This window comes from Rhea americana, unplaced genomic scaffold (assembly GCF_003343005.1).
Source record: "Rhea americana isolate MKP2758 unplaced genomic scaffold, rheAme1 scaffold_100, whole genome shotgun sequence".
NCBI lineage: Eukaryota > Metazoa > Chordata > Aves > Rheiformes > Rheidae > Rhea > Rhea americana.
The window spans coordinates 1,812,222-1,838,556 of NW_028185040.1; the positions used below are offsets into that span (position 1 = coordinate 1,812,222).

Sequence of the window (26,335 nt, forward strand, 5' to 3'; positions counted from 1 at the left end):
CCCCGCTGCCTGCCTGCGCCGCTCCCCCGCGGCGGGACGCCCGCTTTCCGCGTGAGTTTGGCGGTGATCGGGGCCGGGCGAGCTGGAGGCAGCCGGACCSCGGCTCTGGTGGCGGTTGGCGGGCATGACCGGGCTTTGGTGGCGGGGGAAACTTCTTGCCTCGTTACCGTTTACCGTTACGWGTTTTTATTAATACTGCGTGTGTATTACTGAGCTGACCGCGGTAGGGTGCGTGAGCAGGGAGCCAGCACGGCTTGCTCCGTGCAAGCCCGGCGGTGCTCCCCGCGAGGGACGGAGGAGAGTTTCTGTGGCACTTGAGCTTGAAATAAGGATGGAGTGATTTAGGAAAGAGGGATTTCTGCTGCGGGGCGAGCTAGGGAAAAAGCAGCTGTGGCTGAATTCGGGCAACAGCTTCAAAGAAAAAAAAAATCTTTTAAAAAGGTGTTCCCCAAAGATGCGAGGTTGGGATGTTTATTCTACTGTGCTCATCCCCTTGGTTGTGCAACATTCAGTTACTTTTCTTGGAATAGGGAGAAGTCACCCTGCTTTGCATCATAAGAAAAGCTAAATGAGGTAGCTTTGTTGTACAGCTTTGGGGAAATGAAGCAAAGTACTACTGAAAGCATAAGACATTACTAAAAGGGGAATACTTTGTTGCTTCATACTAAAGTGTTGGAGGTCAGGTTAACCTTCCTTTTCCCAGGCTGAGAGACTACCTAAGCAGCTGTAGAGGATACAGAAGTATCCAGTAGAACCTGTAGCTATGTGTGTTACAGGCTTAGGCTTAAAAGGTGGGGAAGGCTGCCGTGCCCCAAGTGTCAGATGTGGATGCCTTGACATGCAGCAGCCCAAACCATCCAGCTTTACAAGCAGCATTTTGTGCCCCGTAAGGCACTCTTGTGTGACCTGACTTCTGTAGTTAAATCACTTTTACTTGCTCCTGTTTAATAACAGAATGGATGTGTATAGGAAGACTATTCTGTAACTTCTCATTTTGTAGCATAATTTTTCTTCCCTTCCTCAGTAGTCAAGACTAGATGGGCTGCTGGTTTGACCTAAGGTGACAGTTTTCAATTTTTGAGAGGCAATGCTTAGGAGCAACCTTATATTTTGAAGCTTTTGCTACACTGTGTACTGAAATACTATTTTTAAACAAGTTTGTCAAGTTGTCCATTCATTTTACCTTTGATATGTTGTAGCTTTTGATCAGATTTTTTCTTTTGCTTGTTGTTTCATGTAGTACTCTTTTCTGTGGACATTAGTCTGAAAAAATATTAGTTAAGTTATTCATCAAATAAATATAAAAGTCAAAGAGCAAAAAAGTGGGTAGATAAGAAAAGAAGCAACCTAAAAGGTTTCTGGGGCTGAGTAAGTTGGAGCCAAGGAGAAGCATCTACAAATTAGAAAGGGGTGGGGGAAGCAACATTTTTGTATTATGGTTTCCAAGGAAGTGCTTCCTGACAACTCAGTAAGGGACAAGAGAAAAAAAGATTGTGTTAGTAAAAACAAACAAACAAAAAAAACCTTGGTGAGTTTTCCAGATGTAGTACAAAACTTTCAAATGCCTTCTGTAATGACATGGATATCAAACAGGTTTGACACCCTCCCCCCCGCCCCAGTCCTCTGGAACTCTTCCCCTGCCACCCTTTTCCCTCTTAACACTTTCTTGTGTTTTTTTGTTTTTTTCCTTCTACACYCTGAATTTTGGCTCCTTGAAATATTGAGAAGTAGAGCACAGTCAAAAAACAGCTGTCAAGCGGCCTTAAGCTTACAAAATGTACTACAATTGGTTTACATGGTACAAGTTCAGTCATGTCTTCAACAGCAACTCTGTCATGCCCTTCTCAAGAGGTGGCAGCATTTTATATTTGAGGAAGCTGTGCTGTGGTTCTTTAGACAGAACTGACTGATCCTGCAGATTCAGATCCTTTCTTGTATTAAAATGGATGTGGATCTACAGATATGGTATCAATCTTCCCATAAAAGCTTTTGTAGGACATGTCAGCTGAGGGCTAGCTTCTGGTAAATCTCCATATGTGGTTCATTAACCTGAATTGGTTAATTGGACTTAAAGTGTCAGCACAGGTAAGATAATTTGATTTTAATTCAGGTTATTGGCACTTGTTAAGAAGTCTGAAGTTGAACTGTTCTAATGTTACATTGTCTTCATTGTTGTCTTTGCCCAAGTTAATTAACTTGGACATACTAATCTGAGTTTTGAATATATCTCTATCTACTACTTGCACAAGAGAAWTTGTATTTGACTGTACTGCAGCTCTTTCTAGTCATGTCCTACCCAGCTTCTCTATTTTGGAGTCTGTGGGACTTTCCACATGGGGTGACTAAGGGAGGCTTTGTGGGATTCACTTCCCAATTTCTAAGCTCATTAGCTTTACATTGCTTTCTTCTACAGCTAGGTAGAGATCTGGAAGCTGGTGATCCTTCCTTCTTTTCCTACAGCTCTAGGGCTAATGGAGGGGGTTTTGTCACTATATTCCCTCTTCTGCTTTGACATGATTATTTCTAAATATTTAACAATATTTGAAATCAGTGTTAAGTAGATTTTCTTGTAATGAACACTAGAATATTATGGAATATTCAGCAGTCTCATTTAGATTGATCCAACTCTCACTGAAGGCAATGCAAATCTTTTAATTAGCTTCAATGTAACTTGGATCAGAGCTGAAAATGTAGAAATGGAAAGAGGTGAACGTGTCACTTTTTAACAGTACACTGTTTCCAAGATTTTCTTGTTTTCAGGGTAGATGGTCTTTTCTTTAGGAAAATGTCTGTTAGGTCCTTGGAAGCAGACTGAAAAAGGGCAGGGGAAGCTACTGCCTCAATTAGTTCTAATGTGAATTTTAGGTTTTGGTAATTTGCCTTCACTGCAAATGAAAATCAGGCACGTTTACAAGCTTCCTTCTGTTATTAATGTAATTCACTCTATGTAATTATTATAAGAACGCAAGACAATTACCTATGCTAAGTGTTCTTAGAAGCTTTCAGTAGTCATTTTGAAAACACCATCTCCCACTCAGTTTTGCTAGCCTGCAGATATATTTTAGCTTTTCAGTTTTCATATCACCATAAATAATCTGCTTAGTAGAGATGCTGAGAAGTGTCTGGTGATGTGAAGATCCTAATCTTTCTGCTTGTCATCATGCTTTTAAATATATTTAGCACTAGCTTAGAGTTTTGCCAAAAAGAAAAAAGCATTTTCTTTCATAAATGGTGCAAAACAGCTGATTTTGCAATGTTGACTTTAATAAACGACTCTCTCTTTAAAAAGTAATAATGGGATTGGAAATTCTACTCTTATGTGTGAGTTAACATCTCTTAAGTGTGCTAAATTTCCAAGTAAAATGTTTGGATAATTGCCCCTTTTGCAAACTAAACAGAGAATTAGACTCTAGCTGGGTCTTCTCTTCAGTTATGCAACAGTGTTGTTAGTAATAAAGGTTCTAGAAGCCTAATTAAACCCTCAGTGACACCTCTGCAAGCCTTCTAATTTTCATTGGTTTTGCTCAGTTGCAACTGATTAGTCATCAAATTAAGATTTAGGAAGCAATCCAAGTAAAATCTGGTACAAAAATAAGCAGAATCCTGCTCCTTCCATTGAGATAGCATTGGCTAACAGGATTAAAAAGCAATGAAAACTTGCTTTGTGATGAAGCCTGAATAAGTAATTTGAAATATATGGTAATTCAAGAGTCCAGAACATCAACATGAAAATCCTTGTATACTGAACCTGGAGAAACACATAGAAAGCTTTAACAGATGGATGATTGCAAATGTGGCAGTTGTGTAAGATGCTTTTGCTTCCTTCTGCCAGTTCTACCCTCTCTGGAAAGATGCTCTTGATGGAAGTGAGCTATGCAATCCAAGATCTTCCTTAGTTACTGAGGCTGACCCTAAACCTGTCAAACTACAAAAAGCAGGCATAGCTGTTACCAGTAAAATACACAGACTGTCACCTTTGAAAAAAATGAAATAAATGAGCAGTTTCATAATGTTCTTTTTTTTTGATTTTATGCAGAGTAATAACTTTAAAAACTTAGCCTTGTATCTGCAAATGTACTGCTTCATTTCATGTGCAGTGCACTTCGTCTTTACAGATTATGTATCTGTATACTTCTTTAAAGGGATTTCATTATGCTTATTTTTTAATCTACCTTTAGAATGTCAGAAAGAAGAAAAGAATAATGGAAGTGGGCTTCTCTTTAATAATAATAATAAAAAAATTAAAAATGATGGCACTTGTGACTCATTGCCAGACTGCATGAAATCTTTATCTTCATCTGCTGTTCTAGGGGTGATTCAGCTCAGTTTAACACTAACACATGGCAATAGCCATCTGTGTTTGCTGTAAATATTTTATTTTTTAATTACAAATGGCTTAATTTGGAAAACCTTATACTGTATAGTGGGCTTGCTGTGGGCCTGCAGGGGGAGCAGATGAGCTGGTAGGAAGGTAATTTTTGSCTAACCAGTATGGACGGATGGGGAAAAGAAGTGTAAAGCTGTCAGAAAGCAAAGCAGACTGCCCTGCAGCAGTCTGGCCCCAACTGCTGTCTCTGCGGGGAGCCAGATAGGGAAAGGCCAGGGCAGACTGAAAGGAGGCTCTGAACATTAAGCAAATGGGGGGAGGGAGGAGGAAAAAAAGCTGAATTCATTTTTGTTGAGAGAGAAGGAAGATTGGTTGCTAAATGTCACTTATCCCTCATGGCTCTCAAATAAGTTAAATACAGTCACATGTTCCTGTGTGCTGAGCCTCCTACATGCATATCACTGTAGGTTGGCACTGGAGGTGTGGGTGACAAGGAGGCAGCATCCATCTTCAGAATGGAAAAATCCAGAGCTTACCTAGCTAGCTCTATCGAGAGATGCAGTGTGGGGATCTCTTGGTCTCCTGTCTTCAGCTGAAGTCCAGCCAGCTGCAAGGTTTTCCACCCAGGCTGTTCCTCCAGACAGYCCTTCACACCTGAGGAAATCCTTAGCCTGCTTTGCAGCCACTCTGTACTCCTTACCCTCTGGCATCTCCYATAAACTGAAGGATCCATATACCAAAACTGGCAGTGAAAAGGAGAGTCTGAAATGGGAGGAGGTGGTGGGCGGGAGGGGATTAGAGTGARTGCATGAAAAACTGGGGAAGAATAATAGACCTTCATGGAGCTGAAACATTTAGAGATCTCTGGTTTCCAGTTTGCATGACATAACAGATGTTTATTTTATTCTTCAAATCAAAAGCTTTTCTTTTACATGCTGTCACCAGATATGTTGTAGTGGTCGTCTTGCATGCCAGGGGCTTGTGAGGGCAAGGAGTGGGTACAGAAGTGTGCRTCTCCCTTACTTTTGTCCTCTAGGACTAGTCTCTAATGATGTTTTCTTCCCTCACTGCTGATGTTTTGGAGCTCGCTTAATAGAACAAGATGTAATTTGACTGGGAGAAACTTTAGTTCAATTGATATGTGGGAAAGAATGAACCCAACTTGACAYGCAGTTGAGTTTGCAGGACTGACAGTTAAAGGAAAGATAATACTCTATGCAAATTTTAAGYATACTTGATGTGAAAGATAGTGAACTTGGAATCCATTATACTTATTTTATAGGCCCGTCGGACTAAAACTGTATATTTACAGGACAGATACATTCATAGTATATCTATATATCTTTTTTTATTCCTTTTTGTAGAAGGGTCCATATTAGTTTTTCTTCAGTGAACTTAGAGTACTGTTTGAGCTGTTGAGTAATCTGTGTTTTCTACAAATTGGGTTTGATTGTGTCAGCAATTATCTCCTTCACACTAGTGCAAATTGGAGGTGGATGTGCTGGCATGAAAATGATAGCAGCTGACTGTTAAGGAAGGGGAAATGATGTTATAAAAGAGGGAAAGAGCTAATTTCTGTTGTGACAGTATTAAACTTCTTTTTGAAAGATTCCAACTGATAAGCAGTGTTTGCAATATTGGATGTGGTTTTTGTTTTCATTCTACAGCAGTAGCTAATGCAATTAATAATTCCTGCAAATACTATGATAGGTAACTCCTGATGTTGTCTGCTAAAATACATGTCAGTTATCTAAAAATACTTAGACTGTGCTTGTCTCATTGGTTCAGGAAACCATGGTTATGATGACCAGATGATTTACCATACTGTTTTATTGCGTCATATGATTTGTATTTGTTTCACCATCTAATATGTCCTGTGCACATACCATTTGACCAGTGTGTTTCTATCAGATCAGGTACTTACAATCTAACATTTTTCAGGTTGCAAAGTCAAGCCATTACAACTATTGATTAGCGAGGTTGTCTTGCCCCTGCCCTGCTCGAATGCATTATGATACAACCATTAACTGCACTATCAGATGTTGTTGTTTTCCCTGGAGTCTCTGACTCCATCAGTGCAAAGGATGGACATAGCTTACTTAATAAGCATCAACTCGCGGTTTACTCCGGATGTTCGTGCATTTTATGGCATGCTTTTTGAACTCTGCTGTAAATGTGGGGTTGTTAAATTCCTCTTGGGTTTTTCTGTCATGCTTGTCATTACGAGAACAGAATACTTCACAAATATGGATTAGCATCTTTGTGATAGGTCTAAAGAGAGTRTATTAACTATGTTTTTCTGAGTGGGAGTCAAGGTGCAAAAATTAAGGTCAAAGTCCTTTAACTTGGAGAAGAGTGCAATTTGAGACATCCAGGCCCTCAATTTTCGGGATGACTTAGTGTTATGTRTGTGGTATGTTGTGATACTTTGTATGCCTGAGGTACAGCTTCCTGCAAATTCTGTTGCAACTGTGGCCATTGAATACTTTTACAGATCAGGTCTTAGGATAKTATTTTGGGCACCAGAATGTAAAGTCAATTGCTTGGAAACTCTGTGGAGCTGTCTGAGATAAAATCCAGTTCCCTAAGGCTGTAGTCCCTCACCTTGAGAACACATTCCTCCTCTTCCTGTATTCTTTCACAACACACTTTTCAGATGCTGTATTTAGAGAGACAAGGTCTCTGTAGACAACACACTTTTTCACTGCATGGTCCTGATTCTGTTTTTTTTTTTGTTTTTGTTTTATTTTGTTTTTTTTTGTTTAAGAGGCTCCATCGTGGCCTGAAGAGGCTAAAGGAAAAATCTTATGCACTTGTAAACGGCCTTTTATGCAAGGAGGTGGTGAATTGAAGTTGTGTTGACTTTAGTTCTGTCTTTTCTTCATAAAGAACTTAGTAATGTTCCTCTAATACAACCATCTTCTAGTGTGCATGCAGTTTCTCTCTTCTTGGGGGGTGGGGCAGGGGGAAGAAGGTGAAATGATAAGGTGAAAATAGGAGGAGGTAGATATTCTGCAACAGAGCAGACTGAGGATGTAAGGACAATCCTGTTACTGGCTTTCTGCCCACCTTATTCCCATCCTCACGTCTACTGGTTCCCATTTCCAGTCTCCCTCTGCTTCCACTTTGTCAGCAAAGTTCAAAGGAATTGCAGTCAGCCAATATCTAAATATGGCCCTATTTGTCCAGTCTACTGCAGCCTTTTTCAGTCCTTTTTCCTCCTCACTTGTGACTTCTTAGCCTTCTTTTTCTTTTATCCACTTAGTCAAAATCTCCAGTCATTCCTGTTCCAGTTCTAGTCACTGGCCCTGCTACAGTCAATTTAGCTTCTAGACAGAGCAATACTGGAAGAGCAGTGTCCCCTCAATTCCCTTCCTATTGCTAGCCCTCTTGCTGTCACTCAGCAAGTTCCAGGTTCCTGTCCCAGCTCGTCCTCCATTCTGTCTCAGTTGCCTTTCCCCAGCTGACTTCCATTTTTAGTCTCTTTGCCAGGGCTCCTCATCCCCTGTTTTTAAGTAATTCCTTATCCTGGTGTATTTTCTGATGCCAGTCTGTCTTTCACAATGCACTGGAGCACTGAGTGATGTCTCTTCTCCCTAGTCCTGGTTATCTGCATATACACATATTTGTCTATAGTCCTAGTTACTTTTGTTAGCCAAATTGTTGTGCTGCATGTTTTCCTCCAGCCTCCCTTCTGACAAACTGGTTCCACTCTCCTCCATTTCCCTTACCGACTTTCAGTAAAAGCCTGTGAGAGGCTCCAGCCACTCTAACTTATTCCAAACTTTTGATTCAACTGTCCAACCTTTTTTTTTTATCAATATACCTCTGTAGCTGTTAAAAGGGAAAAGACATTTTTGAAGCTGGGCTGCCCCTCAAGGACATACACACCATGGCTCTGATCTATGTGAGCCTTCTGAGCTCGATCAGGCTAGAGCTAGTAGGGTTCTTTTTGCTGAATTTGGCACTGTCTCTTACTGAGATCTTGTGAAATTAGATTGCTTTTTCTAGGTGAAATCTTATATGGATAAAATGGACACGAGGTGACTATTTTCTAGTGGTGTTGAAGTAAAGGCTTGTCCTAACACTTGCAAAATCTCTGCCCTAAATGTCAGGAAAGAATGGCAAGGAGGAAAGGAAAGTGAGGGTATTCAGCTACAGTTATATAGAGAAAAAACACACCAGTGTTTTTGAATCTGGTAAAACAATATCTTTTTATCTCGCCTTTTTCCTAGAAAGGCTAAAAAATTTCACCTGAAATATTTAAAAAAGAGAAAAATCAACTTAAAGCAATTACTGGTGTACTAGGTTCTTGCTCAAATARTTGAAACTTGAAAATACTATAAGCTACTAAGGAATGATTGCTCTAAGGGGAAGTGTCAGCAACAATTATAATGGATGTTATGACAAACCATGCCTATAATAAATATATAGATTTTTTAAAAAATAATCTTTTCAGCTGATGTCCTATATGCTTTCCAAGMTGGACTGACAGGTCTGTGTTTCCAACGGTAGGGCTGTAAATGATGCCCATGTAAAATTTACTTGCTGTAAAAGGATGCTGGTGAGCATATATTGTTTCYGTGCAACTAATTTAGTACATTCATCAAATTTGTCATACTACTACTACTTCTTCAGTCTTGGGCACTTACAGTATGCACTAACCCTGAAAGTGGCAACATTTAATAATTTACAGCAAGAAGAGGAGATTAATATGGTATACTTTTAGAGGACTCCTATTGCATCCTGCAGCTGATGCGCACTGTTAACCTGCGTGAATTACAAACCTGGCTGCTCTGAGCTAAAGGCAGTCCAGAGAGACTGTTCTCCTTCAATTACTTTGAAATACTTGTGGATACTTCGATATAAATATATTTTGGATGCCAATTCTTTCTGTTGTCGTTGTTTTACCCTCAACAAGAATTGCTGGGACTTCCTGAAAAAAAGTTTTGGTTCTACTCTTTTACTTCCCATTTGAAACAACATTTTGTCTGTGCTATTTTGGGACTGATACGTCAAAATTACTCCCAGTTATACTATTCCTGTTACCTGCAACTTTAYTTCTGTGAATAACTCGCTGTTTTGGGGAGTTTTCACAACTGCTTTTTTAAATGGAGGCTTTTGTATTGATCTACAGCCTGCTAAATTGTAGGACTTAAATTAAACCATCTTGTATGCTGAAAGTGATGGCATGACTAGATTCTATTTCAGTTTTCCCTTCAATTTTAAATTGTGTTGTAATACTTGTAAAAATTTAATTCCACTGCAACCTGTGACTTGATAYCAGAATCAGCTGCTGGGAAAACCATTCAGTTAATTACTGAAACTGGGATCTCAAGAGGGAGAGCCAAGAAGGAATGCAAGGCRAGTGGAAACATTTTAATTACTACACACAAACTTAAAGACTGGTCAAGGGAAAGGATAAGCTTTGAAGGGCAAATGCCAGCAGCAGATTGTTAATTGTAGTGATAGTATGGGACCTCTGGCAGACATCATGACCTTGGTGTTGTAGGGCTGTAGCCATTTGTTAAGACGTAGATTGGTTGGAGCCTTGTATGCACACCTYATTCAGAGCTAAAGTGCCCTGAATTTCCTTTATCTTATTCCACTTCCAGAGTGGGAACCAAAACCCTCCAAGGAAAGGTCTGCTAGAGGAAATTTTATTTTGTTTTCAGTAGGAATTTCTGTGATTATCATAAATGGTTTGTGAATTGTCTGTTAAAAATGAACCCCAGAAACTGTGCTTGCTGCAGCAGCTGTTTTCTCTCCAGGGAGCACTTGTGCTCTGGCCAACAGAGGGCTGAACTTGCATGCATGCTATCTGCTGCAGCCTGCAGAGCTCTCGTGTCRCATTCTTCCTGCTTCCCTAGGGAGCGGGTGCAATCAGTTTGCCCCCTCAAGACCTCCCTTATCCAGAGCTCTGTATCTCTCTGCAAGTCTCAGTTTTCTTTTTCCAGTGCTGCTGTGCGCAGCTTWGGTGGGATGCATGGTGTCTTTTACCAGTCAGGCTGCCCTACTGCTTCCCCTCCATAGCAATAGCCCTTGGCACTCACCACTGCCTTGATGCTCTCCCACAGTTTTCTGCCTTGTTCAGTTTTTGCATCATCCTGTATACTGACATTTGGTGATAACATAATAACATAACATAACCATGTATAGATAGAAGTGTATATGGGTAAAAATAGGCTTGCATGTATTTGTGCATATCAGCCTTTACAAGAAATATGTAGATTTTCAACTATTAGCTCTCACTAAGTCATTGAAAGAAAAAAAATGCATTTTCCAATAACTTTTTTCAGCACTGTATCATTTGTCAGTACTTGAACTCATTGAAATGTGTTTCTGATTCCCATGTCTACCTTCCTTCCTCTCCTACCTTTATATAAATATGGAAACAAGGTTTTGAAGTAATATAAATTGTAGGTATAGAATTGCGTATGTATATGCCCATGATCTTTCATAGCTTTTAAGAAATGTTTGTTATTGCTTTAGGTATGTGAACTTTCAGGAAAGATTGGGGCTTACTTCATATTTTAACAAGAATGTATCAGGTAAAATAAATGCATCTTAAGAGGAAAATAACTAGTATGTGTAGCTGTCACAGGTGAATGAATTTAATTTCTTAATTTATGTGGTATTTACATAGATTAGTCATTTTGACCACTTTGACAAAATATGGCTCTTCCTCCCTTCCTCAGAAAAGTTCAGGAGATAGTTGTATATGTTTAAGTATTTATGTAACTTCCTTTTTCTTTTTTGAAAAAGGTGCAAGATTCATCCATATTCTTAAAATAATTATTTTTAAATTTGTGATTTGTGTCAAACTACTTTTGACTAGGAATTGAACCAGTTTAAAATGTACAAAAACACATCTCTGGGCTGTTCTTATTAATGAAATATAATTGCTCACAGGCCATTAGTTATAGAGAAAAATTAAACATGTTTTCTGTTTAAAGCTTAACTGATTTAGTAACCAAAGGAAACATTATCCAAACTCAGTTAATTGAAATAATCAACAGTGCAACCAGGCACTTAAAATGAATGTACTTGCAGAAAGGTGTGATAATAGCATCATAGCTGAGAGAAACATAATCTGTGGGAAAAGTCATTATTAGTGCAGCATTGTTTTTATGCTGGATCAAGATTRTAAGCTGAAAAATGTTGTGTGCTGTTCCCATTAGCAAGGTAACGCTTTAGTGGCTGTACGCAAGAATCTGGAGATGTTGATCAAATTCAAAGCTTCAGCAGTTCCTGGTAACCAACATAATATTCTGGAATTCATTTAGATTTCAGAAAACTATTATTACATCTGATTTTTTTTCCATTCAAAGTAGGCTTTTATTTTGCGTAGAATGTAAATACCTGATGCTGAAAAATCACTAGCACATATGTAGTCATTTTTCAATAACAAGAGATCATCTCTATAAAGTAGAATGAAGACAGAAATATCTTGCTCCAGTACAACCACCAAGCATTAGTCACACATAGCTCTTATATAATGCTTACGTCTTCAGTCAACATACTGGCAGCTGGGCTTCTTTGTAATATTTATTTGGAGAAAAAAATAAATCATTTGGCAGAAGGGAAAAAATGAAGACAAGAGTTAAGGGAGATGCCGAGGGGCACACTGTGCTTAGCTGGTGAGGCTTACGTTTCAGAAGTATCCATCGTGGTAGTACCAAACCAAGCCATTGCCAGAGTGGAGATTTGTAGCTGTGTGTTCCCATGTCATACTTTGCACACRCAGACTCTGTGTTGCCTTTTGGATAGGCTGTTTCTGAGGAAGGGTGAATGAGTGCTAGAGCTGTTGTTGGGAGAAAGTAGTTTTCCCTTTTGTTTGTTATTCTAGGTATGAAGGCATATTTTTTTTCTGGTCTGTTAGGCCTTGATGAAAGGGACAAATAAAAATATGTAYATTGAAATACTGAAGATATTTTAGCAGTTAAAACGTGGTAGACCTAAGCCTGTGAGAGCTCTTGAACATATATATCTTAACTCTAGCACCAAGAAGAATGTTCATGAGAGTGAACTTTTTCACACTGGGGCTATTAAATCATAATGCTGCATAAAAAATGGGCTGATTTCTCTGGAGGATAAGCCATTTGTGTTCGGGAATTTCGTTGCAATGGTCCAATAATCATTTTGGCTACTTTCTTTTGGCTTTATCCTTTTAGTTCAAATTTATTGAATCTTTGTTCCCGGCTAAACTGTAAAACCATTAAATGGAGTTGGAAGCTCACTGTGATCTCATTATAAAAGTTTATTTCTTGTGGCTGAAAAGAYTCCCATTGTAATCAAGTTCTAATCTTAGTAAGTACAAGAAATTGGAGTATTTAAGATACCGTTATTATTCTTAGTTCATTTATAGACAGTGACTTATAACTTTGGACGTAGCTGTATATTAGGTTTTCACTTTTTTTTTTTTTCCTGTAATTACATGTGAAGAATAGTGCCATTTTCTTTGATTGGTGTTTCGAGATGAAATCCTGCTGGGAAAACTGCAAATGTCCCTGGGGAGGATTCAGGACTTCTTGYTTTTACATATGTTTTGGAATAAAAAAGTCAAACCGCAATATCAGAAAACCATGACTCTGAATATCAAACAGAATTAAGAGAGTCTTTAAGAAWAAACTTATAATAATGTTTTTAGTATATTTAGTAATAATATAAAATTACAGCAAAAGTGGTACTTTTCTTTAAGGAATTTCTTTTTTTTTTCTCCTGTGTTAAATTTACTTAACTTAGGAAGTAAGTAAATGGTCCAGAGAAAGTGAACAGCAAGATAATTATTTTRAGAATACAAGGCTGCACACAAATAGCCAACTGGTAGCAGTTTTGAAACAAAAGTAATTAATTTCTGCCACATTATGCAATTTAATTGTGGAACTTGTTGCCTCAGAGTTTGCAGATGTGAAGATTGCAATTGAGTTTAAAGTGGAATGGGCTGGGTTCATGGAAGTTGAATCTATTAAGGGATGTTAAACCCTCTGATTAGAGTCCTGGCATGAGTAACCCTATATCTGAGGATTGCTGGAAGTTGATGAGATATAGGAGAAAGATCTATTCGTTTCCAATATATTTCTCTGAATAGCGTGTCTCAGTCGCAAAGTGTGTATTTGTTAATGTAGGTATTTTATGACAAACTTAATGTTTGTAGTTACATGTATGTGCAATTTAAGTGCTTTATAAACATTGCATGTGTGTATCCTGACTTAGAGACCATGTACACTGTTGCATGGAGTACTATTACTCAGAGACATCTGATGATGGATAATGAATAATATGCCTGCTGTTTGTTTATCCTAGGACATGGAGGCTTGTTTGACCATACGTCACACAATGCACGTTCGAAAGTAAAGGAAAGAAAACTACAAGGGACTTCTTCTGTTGGTCGAGGAAACTTTGGAAAACCATGTTTGAGTGCGCATAGTTACAGTTCACCATTTTTTAATCCCCGGAATGGTTTTCACACGATACATTCGGAGCATAGCCCTGTGAAGCCAAGGATTGTTACTGTGGTGAAGCCTGGTGGACACACGCTCAGAAAGATAACTTTGCTTCTGAACAGGAGATCAGTCCAGACTTTTGAACAGCTGATGGCTGACATTTCAGAAGCTCTGGGATTTCCACGCTGGAAGAATGACCGTGTGAGAAGGCTTTACAATCTGAGAGGTAGAGAAATCCGAAGCGTTTCTGACTTCTTCAGGGAAGGTGATGCCTTCATAGCTATGGGAAGAGAGCAGCTCACTTTGAAGAATCTAGAACTGGTAATACAAGAACTTTATCCAGATAATCCGTATGCTGTCAATGCAATTCAGCAAAATGAGGAGCAGTCCCAAAAACTGAAGAGCAGGCTGTATGACAAGGCTTCAAAAGTGGATAGTGGCTTTGATGAGACAGAAGTTGCCAAGAACTGCAGTGGTGCTGTGYCTCCCAAACTGATAGCCAGACGTGAAGGAAAAAGTCAAGCCAAGACAAGGCAAGAGGAAAAATTGAGAACCAAAAAAAAATGGACTAGAGAAAGTTGGGATGGTGAACAAGGGGTGAAGCCTAGAAAAGCCCGAGAAGGCGAGAGGCACTGTAACGAAGAGAAAAGTCCTGAGRAAAGAGTAGAAGAGAGTTCAGAAGAAGTTATGAGATGTGAGAAGTGTGAACGGGAGAGGCAGGCCAGAGAAAAGTTACAAAGGGAAAGGCAGGCTGAGACCTCATTTGAGAACAGAGACCTCAACACAGGTACATGTCAGAAGTACCATGTAGAAAGAAATGCAAAAGTCAGGAATTGTCGGAATTCTTCAGAAATTCCCCTGGAAGCTGAGGAGGTTGGACTGAAGGATGATGGCTGTAGGAGGACCTGGAAGCACTTATATAGGAACATTAACAAAGAGCTGGAAAAACAAAAATGGAGCATTGAGAAGGAAAGAGGTCTAGAGAGGCATGAAAACCATGAGAAAGAAGTAGTAAAAATCAAGAAGAATGTTGTAGAAGCAGGGCAGGTAGTTCATGAAGTGAAGGAAGGGAAAGGAAGTTGCTGTGTAACTAACCAAAGTGGTTGGCTAATGAAAGATACTCCAAGAGATGCAGAGAAACCATCAAAAACACACAGGGAGGGCAGAGAGGGGCAAAGGACTAAAGAGGAAGGTGCCAGAAGAGAGGGGGATATCCTACATAGGGAGAATGATGTGAGACGACCTGAAAAAGCGGGAGGGCACAGAATGAATACAGAGGCAAACAAGGCTCAGGGACTGGAAAACACAAGCCGGAGGCATGCTATTAAAAGCAGAAGCGATGTGGAAAAACACTATGAGATTGGCAGGACCATTGGGGATGGGAACTTTGCAGTGGTGAAGGAATGTCGCCACTGCATCTCCCATGAGATCTATGCCATGAAAATTGTTGATAAGTCCAAGCTGAAGGGGAAAGAGGACATGATGGAAAGTGAGATTCTGATCATCAGGAGTCTTTCTCATCCCAATATAGTAAGCTTAATTGAAGTGTATGAGACGGAGTCTGAGATTTATCTTATCCTGGAGTATGTCCCAGGTGGGGACTTATTTGATGCAATCATAGAAAGCGTGAAGTTCACAGAACATGATGCTGCTGTCATGATCACTGACCTGTGTGAGGCATTGGTTTATATTCACAGCAAAAACATTGTTCACAGAGATCTCAAACCAGAAAATCTTTTGGTAAGTATTGGCAATAACAATGTGTATGTGCAGGAGTTGGATTTAGTTTCCTTTTTGTTGTGGATCTTTGGATATTTCTTAAGGAAATACAATACAGAGAAGAGGTACTGTAGCTGTAACATTTGGAAAAGAGTACAATTTTGAAGTGAAAGTAGCCTTATAGTTTACTTTGCRTGTATCTGCTGTACACTGCTGATAGCAGTGCCTGCAGATAGAAATTCATACTAAAGTGACCTGACTTTCATGCATAGTGAATTTTTCCAAATTTCTGGAAATCAGATCTGTTATTTAGCATCTGACTTTTAGGTACTCAAGCTTGAATGCTTTGCATGAAACATGCACTGAATCATAAGGCATCTCCTTTGCAGACCAAAATTTATTAAAATTACYAATTCAGCTTATTGATTGAAGCTCTTTTTGTCCACTGCAGTCACATTCTGCAGATCAACACRCTAGTCCTCTCCTGTAGTAGTTTCTATCTTGTGATGATTTTGTTTCTCAAAAGCAGAGGTATGATGCAGTTGACTGAAATAATCTAGAACTGCAAGATGAGTATTTCGGTGAATATAGCACTGAACACTGAAGTCAGCCCAAGTACAACCTTTGTGCCAAAAAGCAAAATTCTTTTCTACCACACATTTCTGAGGCTACATTCTTTGCATTCAGCACTGAAGTCAGTTGTTACTCATATGAGCTCCTTTGCCAATCACGTCTTACGCTTTTGCACTAAAGTTCCAAAATTCTGACCATGTATTTGCAAATAGAGACCATGTATTTGCAAATCTGTTTTGATCTGCTGGTGGATGATTCTAATTAGCCAAAAATGGATTATAGGCAATTTAGTCTTATGCATTCAGTTCTTTAATGGAATTAATATTGGGAAGATATCACTGGGAATTACTGGACAAAAAAGATGATGTAACCTGTAGGATAAGCAAGAGATTGGACAATGATGGGCATGAAAGGTTTACTCCTGAASCTTTTAATCAACCAATAATATGTATACTAGTTTCTGCTATGCAACCTGGGTAGTCTGAAGACGATTATTGGTATGTGGGCTGTGTTTAAAGAAAAGATGAGGAGTGTTAAGTGTCTGGTTTGTGGAAACAATTATGTTTCTATGCCCTGCCTTCATGCTTCTTGGTTTAATGTGAAAGCAAAACTTCAATCAGAACAGAAGAGTGCTCTTCCAGAGGGTGGAAGAACTTTCCGTTATGAACCAGTTTCTACTCCTTCCTCTTTCCTGAAATTAAACTGGTGCATGTGAAACACCTGAGACCAGATGCTTTATTTCCTTTTATAATGTGTAATCATCACAATGATGCAAGTAAGCAGAAAGAGGGGTATGATACAGATCTGTTCTGATTGTTTTCACGTTTAATTTGACGCTCTGCTAAACAGAGATTCTTGGGCAGCGGCAAAGTTTTGTAGCATTGAAATAATCATTCTGGCTAAACATATACGTCAGAAAATATTTTGCAAGGACAAATTTACCTCTGGCAGCAGGATTGCCCAAACTGAGTGTGAAAAGACTTATCTGTTGGAGTTTTCCCCTTGCTGCTAATTGACTGAACACCTACCTTTAGATGTAGTTTACATAAAGCTTCCCATTGAAAAGTTAAGGTAAGTAGCAAGTTCAACAAGTCAAATGAGGTTATAAGCTGTTAATAGTATTTTGTTTGTTTGTTTAGATATTCCAGTGAAACTTACTCCTGCCATTTAGTGCAGAGGTATGGGAATTGTATAAACTCTTTCCAGCAACACAGGTCCCTTCTGTAAGGATTCCTTCTCAGAAGGGTATTTTTAACCATGGTGTTTGGGAATGGTGCTTTAGCAAGGTTTTTGTGTGCTATCCAATAAGCATCTTAGTAAATACAAGTCATCTAAGCAAAGATTTCTTTATTTCTAACCTAAAAGGTGCTGTCTCTGACTCCTTGGAGTCACTGAAACAGTAATGAAGAAGGAAGGACTGCTGCTGCTAATCTTAAAGTGTCAGCCAGAGCTGAACAATAACAAATGTTGAAGAAAAATTCATGGGCTCATCCAGTGTTGGCAGGTCAGGCACTGTGGGTAGTCTACTGGAGAGGAAGCACAGTACTGTTAAGTGCTGGCATCCTGAAACAGCAGTATTTCTGTTCTTGGTGGTGTGATACTTCTCGTTTCACTTCAGATTGCCACTCAGTAGATGTTTAAGTCTAAGCTAGCCTTTCTAGGTTCTCTCTGTACCTAGTGAAAAGAAATAGGCACACACGTTAGGCTGACTCATTTGTCCTATTTTGGACCTCTGCTTTTGGTCAGGTGGATCCTGTCCTTTTTCTTTCTTGTAATTTTTCCGTATTTCTTAAATCTTAGCAAATGGAGAATGGAAGAGAAAGCATCCTTAGTCTTTTTTCCTAAGGCAGTGTGTCTGTCAGCTGTAAACCTGCTCTGTCTAATACTGCTCCTAATGACTTTTGAGCCTGCTGGCTAATTTCCATCAGAGTCGACAGAACAGTAATCTGAGGAGGAAGTATTTCTACAAGTTTCATGGAAATAAGCAACTGGGGAAAGAAGAGAATCCCTATTCCCACCTCCCACAGAAGGGAAGGTGGAAATACACTTYGACTAATGAAATGTAAGGTTATTAACACAGGACAGAGTTGGAAAGCTGGTTTAATTAGTTCATTCTTGTTTCTCTTGTAGAACTGTCCTCTAGTTATAAACTTCGATAACAATCCACAGTTATTCTGTTTTGTCCTTCCCTCCCTTTTTTATTGCTGTGCCTGCCAGCAACTTTCATGCTCCTTGCAGCATAACTGTGAGGCAGAAGGGTGGTGATTGCGTTACAAAAACAAAATCTGTTTGACAGCTGGTGTGAAGACAGCTGCTGTGACTCTCTCCCTTCAGCTGACACAGTCACCTGATTTAGGACTAGATGTTTAACAATAAAACCTTTGCCATTAAAAATGAGCAATATGGTATATTTGGCTTCACAAAAGAGGCCAGTCACTTCTTTAATGCTGCCTGGAGGACCATGGGAGGAATAGAATTTTCTAACGAGGTTCTTGGCTAACGGACTTCTTAATTCTATTGGGAGTGGCATTTCTTGAGTTGTGGGTTAGAAATTGGTTTCAAAGTGTGGTGGCTGTTTTTCCAGGTTATGGCTGTAAAAGACCCGAAGTTCCATCCTTGCCCCTTGTATCAGTGATCGTAAACTTGTCTCCTTGGTGCTTCTAAAACATGCCAGTATGGTAATTGTGTTTAACATTGGACTTTATAAGTAATATTATAAGTGCTATAGCTTTTCATACATTTTTTTCCATCTTTTTTTTTCTTTTTCTCTTGAATTTTCATGTATATATGAGAACTTCAAGTTCAGCTCTTCTCTCATTTAACTTCAGTTTTGTGATACTATTTACAAATATACAAAGTACTGGCAAAGGTTTCCAAATGCATTGGAGTTAAAATTTTATTTAACCAATTGCCTGTCAGGAGCTTTCAGTATAAGAAGCCTACACAGGGCATTTTTTATAAGAATTTTTTCATGGAGGTATTATTCTAGCTAGCAGCAAAGGAAGTCTGAAACTTGAGTATATAAGCAGTACTTTAGCTCTGAGTAGCTCTTTAGCTCTCTTTCTAATATATAATCTGATYTTACAGACCAGATTGCTGTCATGATGTCTATATGAAGAATCTATGCTACTTTATGTATTTGCATACAGAGGAATATTTATGCTATAAATTACCATCTTAAACATCCTGTTGAAAATCACAATGTGTATGTGAAAACATAAGAGAGCATGAAGAGGTGGCAGTCATCAGCATGGAAGATAAAGAAAAAACATCAGTCTGCCCTTTMTTTGAAGGTGGACTTGGCTTTCTATTAGAGATGACTGTATTAAAATCTTCTAGGCACATGGCTGGACTGGTTAGAAGTCCAAAACAGTATTTGGATATGCCACTATGGTGTCCACATTCAAGAGAGTGGTCAGTGTTCTCGGCTGCCTGCAGTGGAAGRCTACTGGGCATTTGCCTTGCAGTTGAAGGACACGAATAGTTATAATACCTAAACTGGCTGCCTATAGAAAGTGTACTGAATACTATTCCTTCTTATCGCTGACTCTAGCTGGTAAGACGAGGCAGGCCTTTTAAATGGGCTTTTGGAACCATTCTTTTTTTTGAGTGCGGATGCTGTAATAGGTATCTTTTTAGGCATCACAGTAAGGCTAGTATAATCATCTAATATTACCGTTTTTGTTTTTTTAGCACCATTTCACATTGGCTCTGCAGAGCACATACTGTAGGTATGGGAAGAGTGGCTAGATTTCTCTTGAGCGTTTTTGTAGTGCTGCTGTGAGTAGATACGCTGGCCTCAGAAGAAACAAAAGTGACTGAGGGGCCTTTTGTTTGAGCGGTGTATACGTTTCTATTTTGAAAAGTATTTAAATGTTTTTCTTCTGCCATGCAACGGAAGGGATAGATCGGAATGTGCAAAGATTGGACCCTTCGTTTGAGCTCACTCTACCTGAGCCGAGTTTGAGTTGTTCAGAGCGTAGTATTAATGAAGATGCGGAGGAGCTTTGGGCTGAGGTTTCCAGGCGTGCTGACAGGTTACATGTTTTCTTTGAAATAGTTGTCACAAAACTGTGAAAATACACCTAAGTTACTACCTGTTTGGTTGTTATGTGAAATAAAAGCTTACTGATTTTGTCCTGGAAGAACAGGCAGTGCAGTATTGCCACCTTGTGCTCTGTTGAGAGATTAGAGTTTGATGTCCTGATAAAAGAAAAAGTGTAAGTATGTTTCACAGAGCAAGACAACCAGATGTTCCCTATTGACTTTGCTAAGATTGAGATTAGGACCAGTGATCGACCCTGGTTTCTAAATGTTTATGTAAGCATATAACAGTTATTTGTCTTAAATTTTCCACTGTAACTTTTTTAGCATGCTACCACTATTATCCATATGCTTAGATTCTAAAATTCTGTGCATAGATGCTTCTCCAGGAAGTAACTGTTACCTTTATATAATTCTATTTTTCATTTTTCTCAGCTGATGTGTTTACAGCACATCATGAGAAAGCATCATGAAGTTGTCTACTTTTAAAAATAAAGATAGCTACTACATTTTACTTTTCTCCAGCAAAAGTTTTTGCTGCCTGCCTATAGGAAACGTTATTTTCRGTTTCACACTGAAAACTACTTTTCTTAGGAAAACAAAAAAACCCTAAAAGTTTTTGTTGGATGGAAACTAGAAGAGTGTTTTTAATGTGATATAAAGAAGACAAGTAGGGATTATTTGGTTGTAATGTAGGAGAGCAAGTTTTGTCCCATCTGTGCCCTTAGGTGCCTTAATAACAGGGACTACCCTGAATTTTTGGCCTTCTCAAGCACTGTCTGATTGTAAAGTGTGATGTGTTAAAGCATGATATATTTCTACCATATCATATTCCAACTTGTCCCTTCAAAATTGGTGAGTCTGGATTTCCTCATGTTTCTTGTAGACATGTTGACTGCAGATCTCTTCCCCGTAGTTACAGAGATGGACAATTTCTCATTTAAAGCAACGTGACACTTTTTTACTTCTTAATGTTGGAATATCAATCACCAGTATTAAGAATATTGATAGGCTTTATTACCTTGCTGTCTTCATGCCTTGACCTTTGAATATTTTGTTTCTTAAAATAATGTTACATTTCCACATTACAAATTAGAGACAGTCATAATTAGAATGGAAAGAAGCTTTTTGACTACTTTTCAGGAGGATGTATGAGATGGGAACTGCAAAATAGACAGATTTAGGAGGATATTCTACTTGGATCTATTTTTCCAACACTTAATATGTCATAACCATGACTCATATTTGCTTTCAGGACAGCAGGTAGAGTAGCAGAGTAATTTGCAAATAAATGAAGAGCGGTTGTTTTTTTCATTAGACTTTTGTGAGGGAGGTATGCTTTTTGGTTGACACTGTGAAGTCAGTAACTTACCTGGGAGTATCACAYTTCAGTGTAAAGAAGCTCACAGCTTTCATCCTTCCAAAGGGAAAGAAGAACTTGTTTTCACAGGGGAAGAAAATTAACATTGAATTCACTCTCCTTTGCCTTTCATTCTCCTGCCTTTTCATTTCTTGGAAGTTAGTGTACCAGGGTTTTTAGAATAAAATTTCCTTTTCCATTATTGCTTCTCCTCTTAAATATATACACCAAGTTAGCATGTGCAAACAACTTTCTAAATACTGTTTATCAAAATGCTGTTTCCATTTCACTTTGATTTATTTGAAAGCATTACTATCAGGCCTTACTACATTCTACTTGTTATTAACTGGTTGCTTTATATTCTACTGTCTTCAAATGAATCTGGGTTAAATATGTACATTTTTTTGTTGTGTATAGGTCCAGCATAATGCAGATAAATCTACTACACTGAAACTAGCAGATTTTGGCCTTGCAAAGCAGGTTACGAAACCCATATTTACTGTCTGTGGAACACCAACGTATGTTGCCCCTGAAATACTTGCTGAGAAGGGTGAGTAAATCATATAATTACTCTGAACTTTCTAATGATGGAAATATTCTAGAATGCTTCAACCTATCAATGTGTCTTTACAGGATAGGAGATTGGCTAGCAGTATAATCTGTGGAAGGAAAGAAAATCTTTTAGCTTTTGAAAAATGTAAGCATGACACCAGTAATATCTGTAGTTTTAAAGTCTGTGGTAATGTAAATGTGGTATTTTTCAAGCAGGCAAGACATAAAATACCATAGATAATAGTTGCTGAAATGAGGTAAATGARCAAGAGTTCCTCTTTCAAACCTGAGGATAGTCATCCTCATTTCATGTTTGCAATCCAAACAACTATCCAAGGCCCATAATGATGCAAAAAGATTGTGAACGTTTATGCCATACTTATGTAACAACTCCAAACATAGTTCAGTCAGAAGAAGGTTTGGAGATTTCGTATCCAAAAAGATTCAGACCTGGAAAAGAGGCAGCTCTGTTGATGACTCAAGTAAGCTATTTCTGTTTGTTGTTCTGTGGAGCTGGGTTGTGCATCTCCACTTATATTCCGTTTCAATGGAAACTTGGCACTTTCATAGTGCTTTTTTGGAGAGGAATCTGAGAAGGACTATTTTACAAACGCAGGCTGTGTTTCTTCAATTAGGCGCCAATTGGTACTGGCCCTGTGAGACAGAGAATGTGTTGAAGAAGAGAGGGACTTTGAGAACTGTAATTATTAACAAATAGTCAAGCTCAACTTGAAAACATGATGTACCAGCCACTCATTCTTCAGCTGACCTTATCTTTTCAAGAAACTATGCAAACTTACATGTTTCTTGGAGAATGGAATAAAAAAGTTCCCTACCATTTGTGATTTTTCTCTCTGAAGCAGGACTTTTGGTAAAAGATAATTAACACTTTTTTTTTTTTCTGTTTCTCCCCCAAGGTTATGGGCTTGAAGTTGATATGTGGGCAGCTGGTGTGATCCTTTACATTCTCCTCTGTGGTTTTCCCCCTTTTCGCAGTCAGGAACGTGATCAAGAAGAGCTGTTTCAGATCATAAAACTGGGTCATTATGAGTTCCTTTCCCCGTACTGGGACAGTATTTCTGCAGGTAAGAGTCATCATTTACTCCATATCTGAGAAGTGACAGACTTCTTCCCTGGAATGGTTTGGGCACACAAAGTCCACTTTTGGACAGAACAAAGAACTTGGTGAATTTTGGGGTTGTCTTCAAGGTCTATTTTGTGTGAATCTGTATTTACTTCAAATCTGAAGTTAATCCTCTGGTAATATCCATGGCTGTGATTGTGACTATTGCCTATGACTGGCTTAACTGACTACTCCCTTTCTGAGAAAAGAGCAAAGATTTTCCTCACCTTGCTCGTATGAATTGGCTCCATGGAAAAGGCACCACAAGTGTATGTCAGGTTGATAATCTGAGAAGGAAATCCTTGCTTTATAGAACTCTGTGGATTTTCCATTGAAATCAATGGTGTCCGCACTGAATAAGTCTCTTTTCACCCACAGGCTGGTATAGTCTCTTTGTGCATTTTTCAAAACTGAAAACCCTAAAACCCTTCTCTCTCTGCAAAACTGAAAACAAACTATTCCTCCCCCTCACCCCGCAAAACCTCTTTTGCACTGCACTTTTAGAACTTTTATGCTCTTTGAGGGGTCAGATGCCTAACACTGATTCCTGTGAATGAGAGCACCTAGCCTGATGCCTACAGCATGCTTTCCACATTAAATTCCTTTCCCTTGCTTTTTTTTCCTTGCCCAAATCTTTCTGTAGGGCAGAAATGTTCAGTAAAGGACATGGTGAATATTTGACATCTCTTCCCTGCAGTTCTAAATCCAGTTGATAGTATTCCTGACAGTAGCCCCAAAAGTCATTATGGTAAAATTAATAGGAAAAATTAGAAGGATGTTTCGTGTAGGTATAACTGCCTGCATTATCACATCACTTTTCTCCTCCCTCCTTTTCTGTCTTTCATAATAGCAGCAAAAGACCTCATAACCAGGCTGTTGATAGTGAATCCCCAAAAGCGCTACACAGCACGRCAAGTACTTCAGCATCCTTGGATCAGAACAGCTGGAAAAACTAACAACAGAAATTTGCAAAGGGAAGTGACAAAAAATATTGAGCGGCATTTCCGGACCCAGCGCCGCAAGGAAGCTGCAGATGACACCTGAAGTCTCTTCAAACTAATCTAGTCTTTTTTTGGGGGGGAGGGGGGATTAATTGATTACTTTCATTTTCTTTTCTAAATGAATTGGGTCTTTACAGTTATTGCAGGCCATTGCAAGGTGTTTTTTGATTTTGAGCCTCTGGAGAAGGACAGGAATCAAATTCTTATCCACTTCTCTGATGTCAGTTGGGAGTCTTGCTGTTGACATCACTGGGGACTGGATATTTTCTGGAAGGTGTCCTTTATTAAATACTGATTAGGGCTTTTACATTACAAAATTATATCATTTATAGGCGACAAATGTTTGCTTCTACAGCCAACATTAGTGATGACAGTAAGGTGTTTTCTCTCTCTCTCTTTGTGTAATACCTTCTAGGAGTTTTGTTTATGGTATTGTCAAAATGGCTGTCTGTGTACACATCCTGAACTAATCTTCTGAACTGTTTTTCATCAGTTCCTAAGAGCAATGAAGAAGGTGAGGGAATAAAACAATAAATAAATATATCCTTTAGCTGTAGGATATGTTAAGTAAATGGCAAGATACTACTTATTAAGCTGTGAGAGAAGAAAAATATAGACAAAATCAAATATTTTAGATTATCTCTCTTGGTAGCATCTTTCATTAGATGTTCTCAGAGACAGGGCAATAGACCGTACCATGTTTGTTAAAATATGGTAGTTTCTGTGTAGTGTGATAGCTTTGTATATCTTTCAGAAGAGATGGAAAGATGACATGGGTGATGTATTTTCAGGACTGTAATAATAATACCTTGCAAAAGGCTTTTCTTCCAGCTCTGTGAAATAAAAAGCTGGGCAGTTTCTTTTTTTTTTTTTCTTTTCTTTCCTTTCTTTTTATGAAGGTGCATGTATGGCGTTATTGCCCCCACTTTTTTTTTGGTACTTGGTTTCTTCTTGGGAGCCATCCATATGAATCTGACTCCTTTATGCTGATGGAGAGGAGAAAACTAGGAAGTTGCTTTTGTGACTTTCTCATGTTTGCTCTTACCTTTATGATTCTCTTTCCATCAGCACGCTTGGCAGCTGAATTGCTTTTATACACTTTATTGATTTAGTTTACCAACTTCTCTTTTCTGTTGCCTCCCAAGGGAACTTTTTCTCATTGTTTATGTGAGAATGGGCAATGGAATGAAATTACATTAGAGTTAAACTCAGGAAAAAACAACTTCTTGTTTTTCTGTGGAAAAGTCTCCTGGGAGAAATGTCAGATACTTCATTGCTTATGTTATTTATAATTGAATTGGATAGCATTTTAAAGAAATCTTTGGGGAAAATTCTAGTCCTGAGAATGATCATGACCTAGAACAGCTTTTGTATCTTGGAATTTTTGGTTAACTAGTCAAAACCGAAAAGCACATTTGTCTATTTTATAATACTTTGTCCGTGAGTTTCATATGTCAGTAAATGATACTAACATTAAAAATACCAGTAGTATTAGTGTTGAATTCATAGCTCATAGAAATGAATAAGGGTATTTTACAGTTGCAGAGCTGCTGCTCTGTATGTGTATTTCATAGTGAGGGAGGTCAGAAGCATTTTGGAATCAGAAGTAGGTTTTCATAACTCTATGAACCAGAGCATTATTTTTATTGAATGATATAATTGTGTAACCTTTCTGAATTACCAAAAAATGTGAGTACTGCCATTGTGTTTCTGTTTCAACTTGTTATTATTTTCAAGCAAGAATGATGCTTGAAAGTAGAGACGACTTATTTCTAAATGAAGAATTGCACTTTCAATTAACTGGCTCATTTTTAATGCATATTGGATTAAGACTTGCTGTGGAATCCAACTATTCATAAAACAACTGTCAAATCTTTACTGTATGCCTAAGCAGTATTTATTTGATATATTATACCTCTGCTTGGAGGCCTTGGTCAGGAAAAGGTCTCCTTTTCCGAAAACAAGAATGGATTTAACTGCTTTCCTGAGTTAAGGCTATAGATAAGAATATAGGTAATATACTAAATGCATTATGTGGTTGTTGTGTATTACTAATAATCTCCCTGCTAATTTAAGTCTCCCTTAGATAGGAAAGTGGAAAAATGGTTCTGAACTGCAAAATTATTTATTATTCTCTATAATTTTAATGCAGTAGTTTAGGAATTAAGTTGGAAGTGACAAAACCATACT

The 26,335-nt window shown here is 38.5% G+C and overlaps 1 protein-coding gene across 1 annotated transcript in view; it reads left to right on the top strand.

The window, feature by feature from the left end:
• Nucleotides 1-26,023, top strand: part of DCLK3 (doublecortin like kinase 3) — a 27,258-nt gene extending 1,235 nt beyond the window's left edge. The window contains exons 2-6 of the mRNA XM_085304355.1: nucleotides 1-51; nucleotides 13,634-15,513; nucleotides 21,887-22,019; nucleotides 22,939-23,106; nucleotides 23,995-26,023. Coding sequence (XP_085160481.1) covers nucleotides 1-51; nucleotides 13,634-15,513; nucleotides 21,887-22,019; nucleotides 22,939-23,106; nucleotides 23,995-24,188 — 2,426 coding nt within the window. The 3' untranslated portion in view covers nucleotides 24,189-26,023. The remainder of the gene's footprint in view (nucleotides 52-13,633; nucleotides 15,514-21,886; nucleotides 22,020-22,938; nucleotides 23,107-23,994) is intronic.
• The last annotated feature ends 312 nt before the right edge of the window (nucleotides 26,024-26,335 follow it).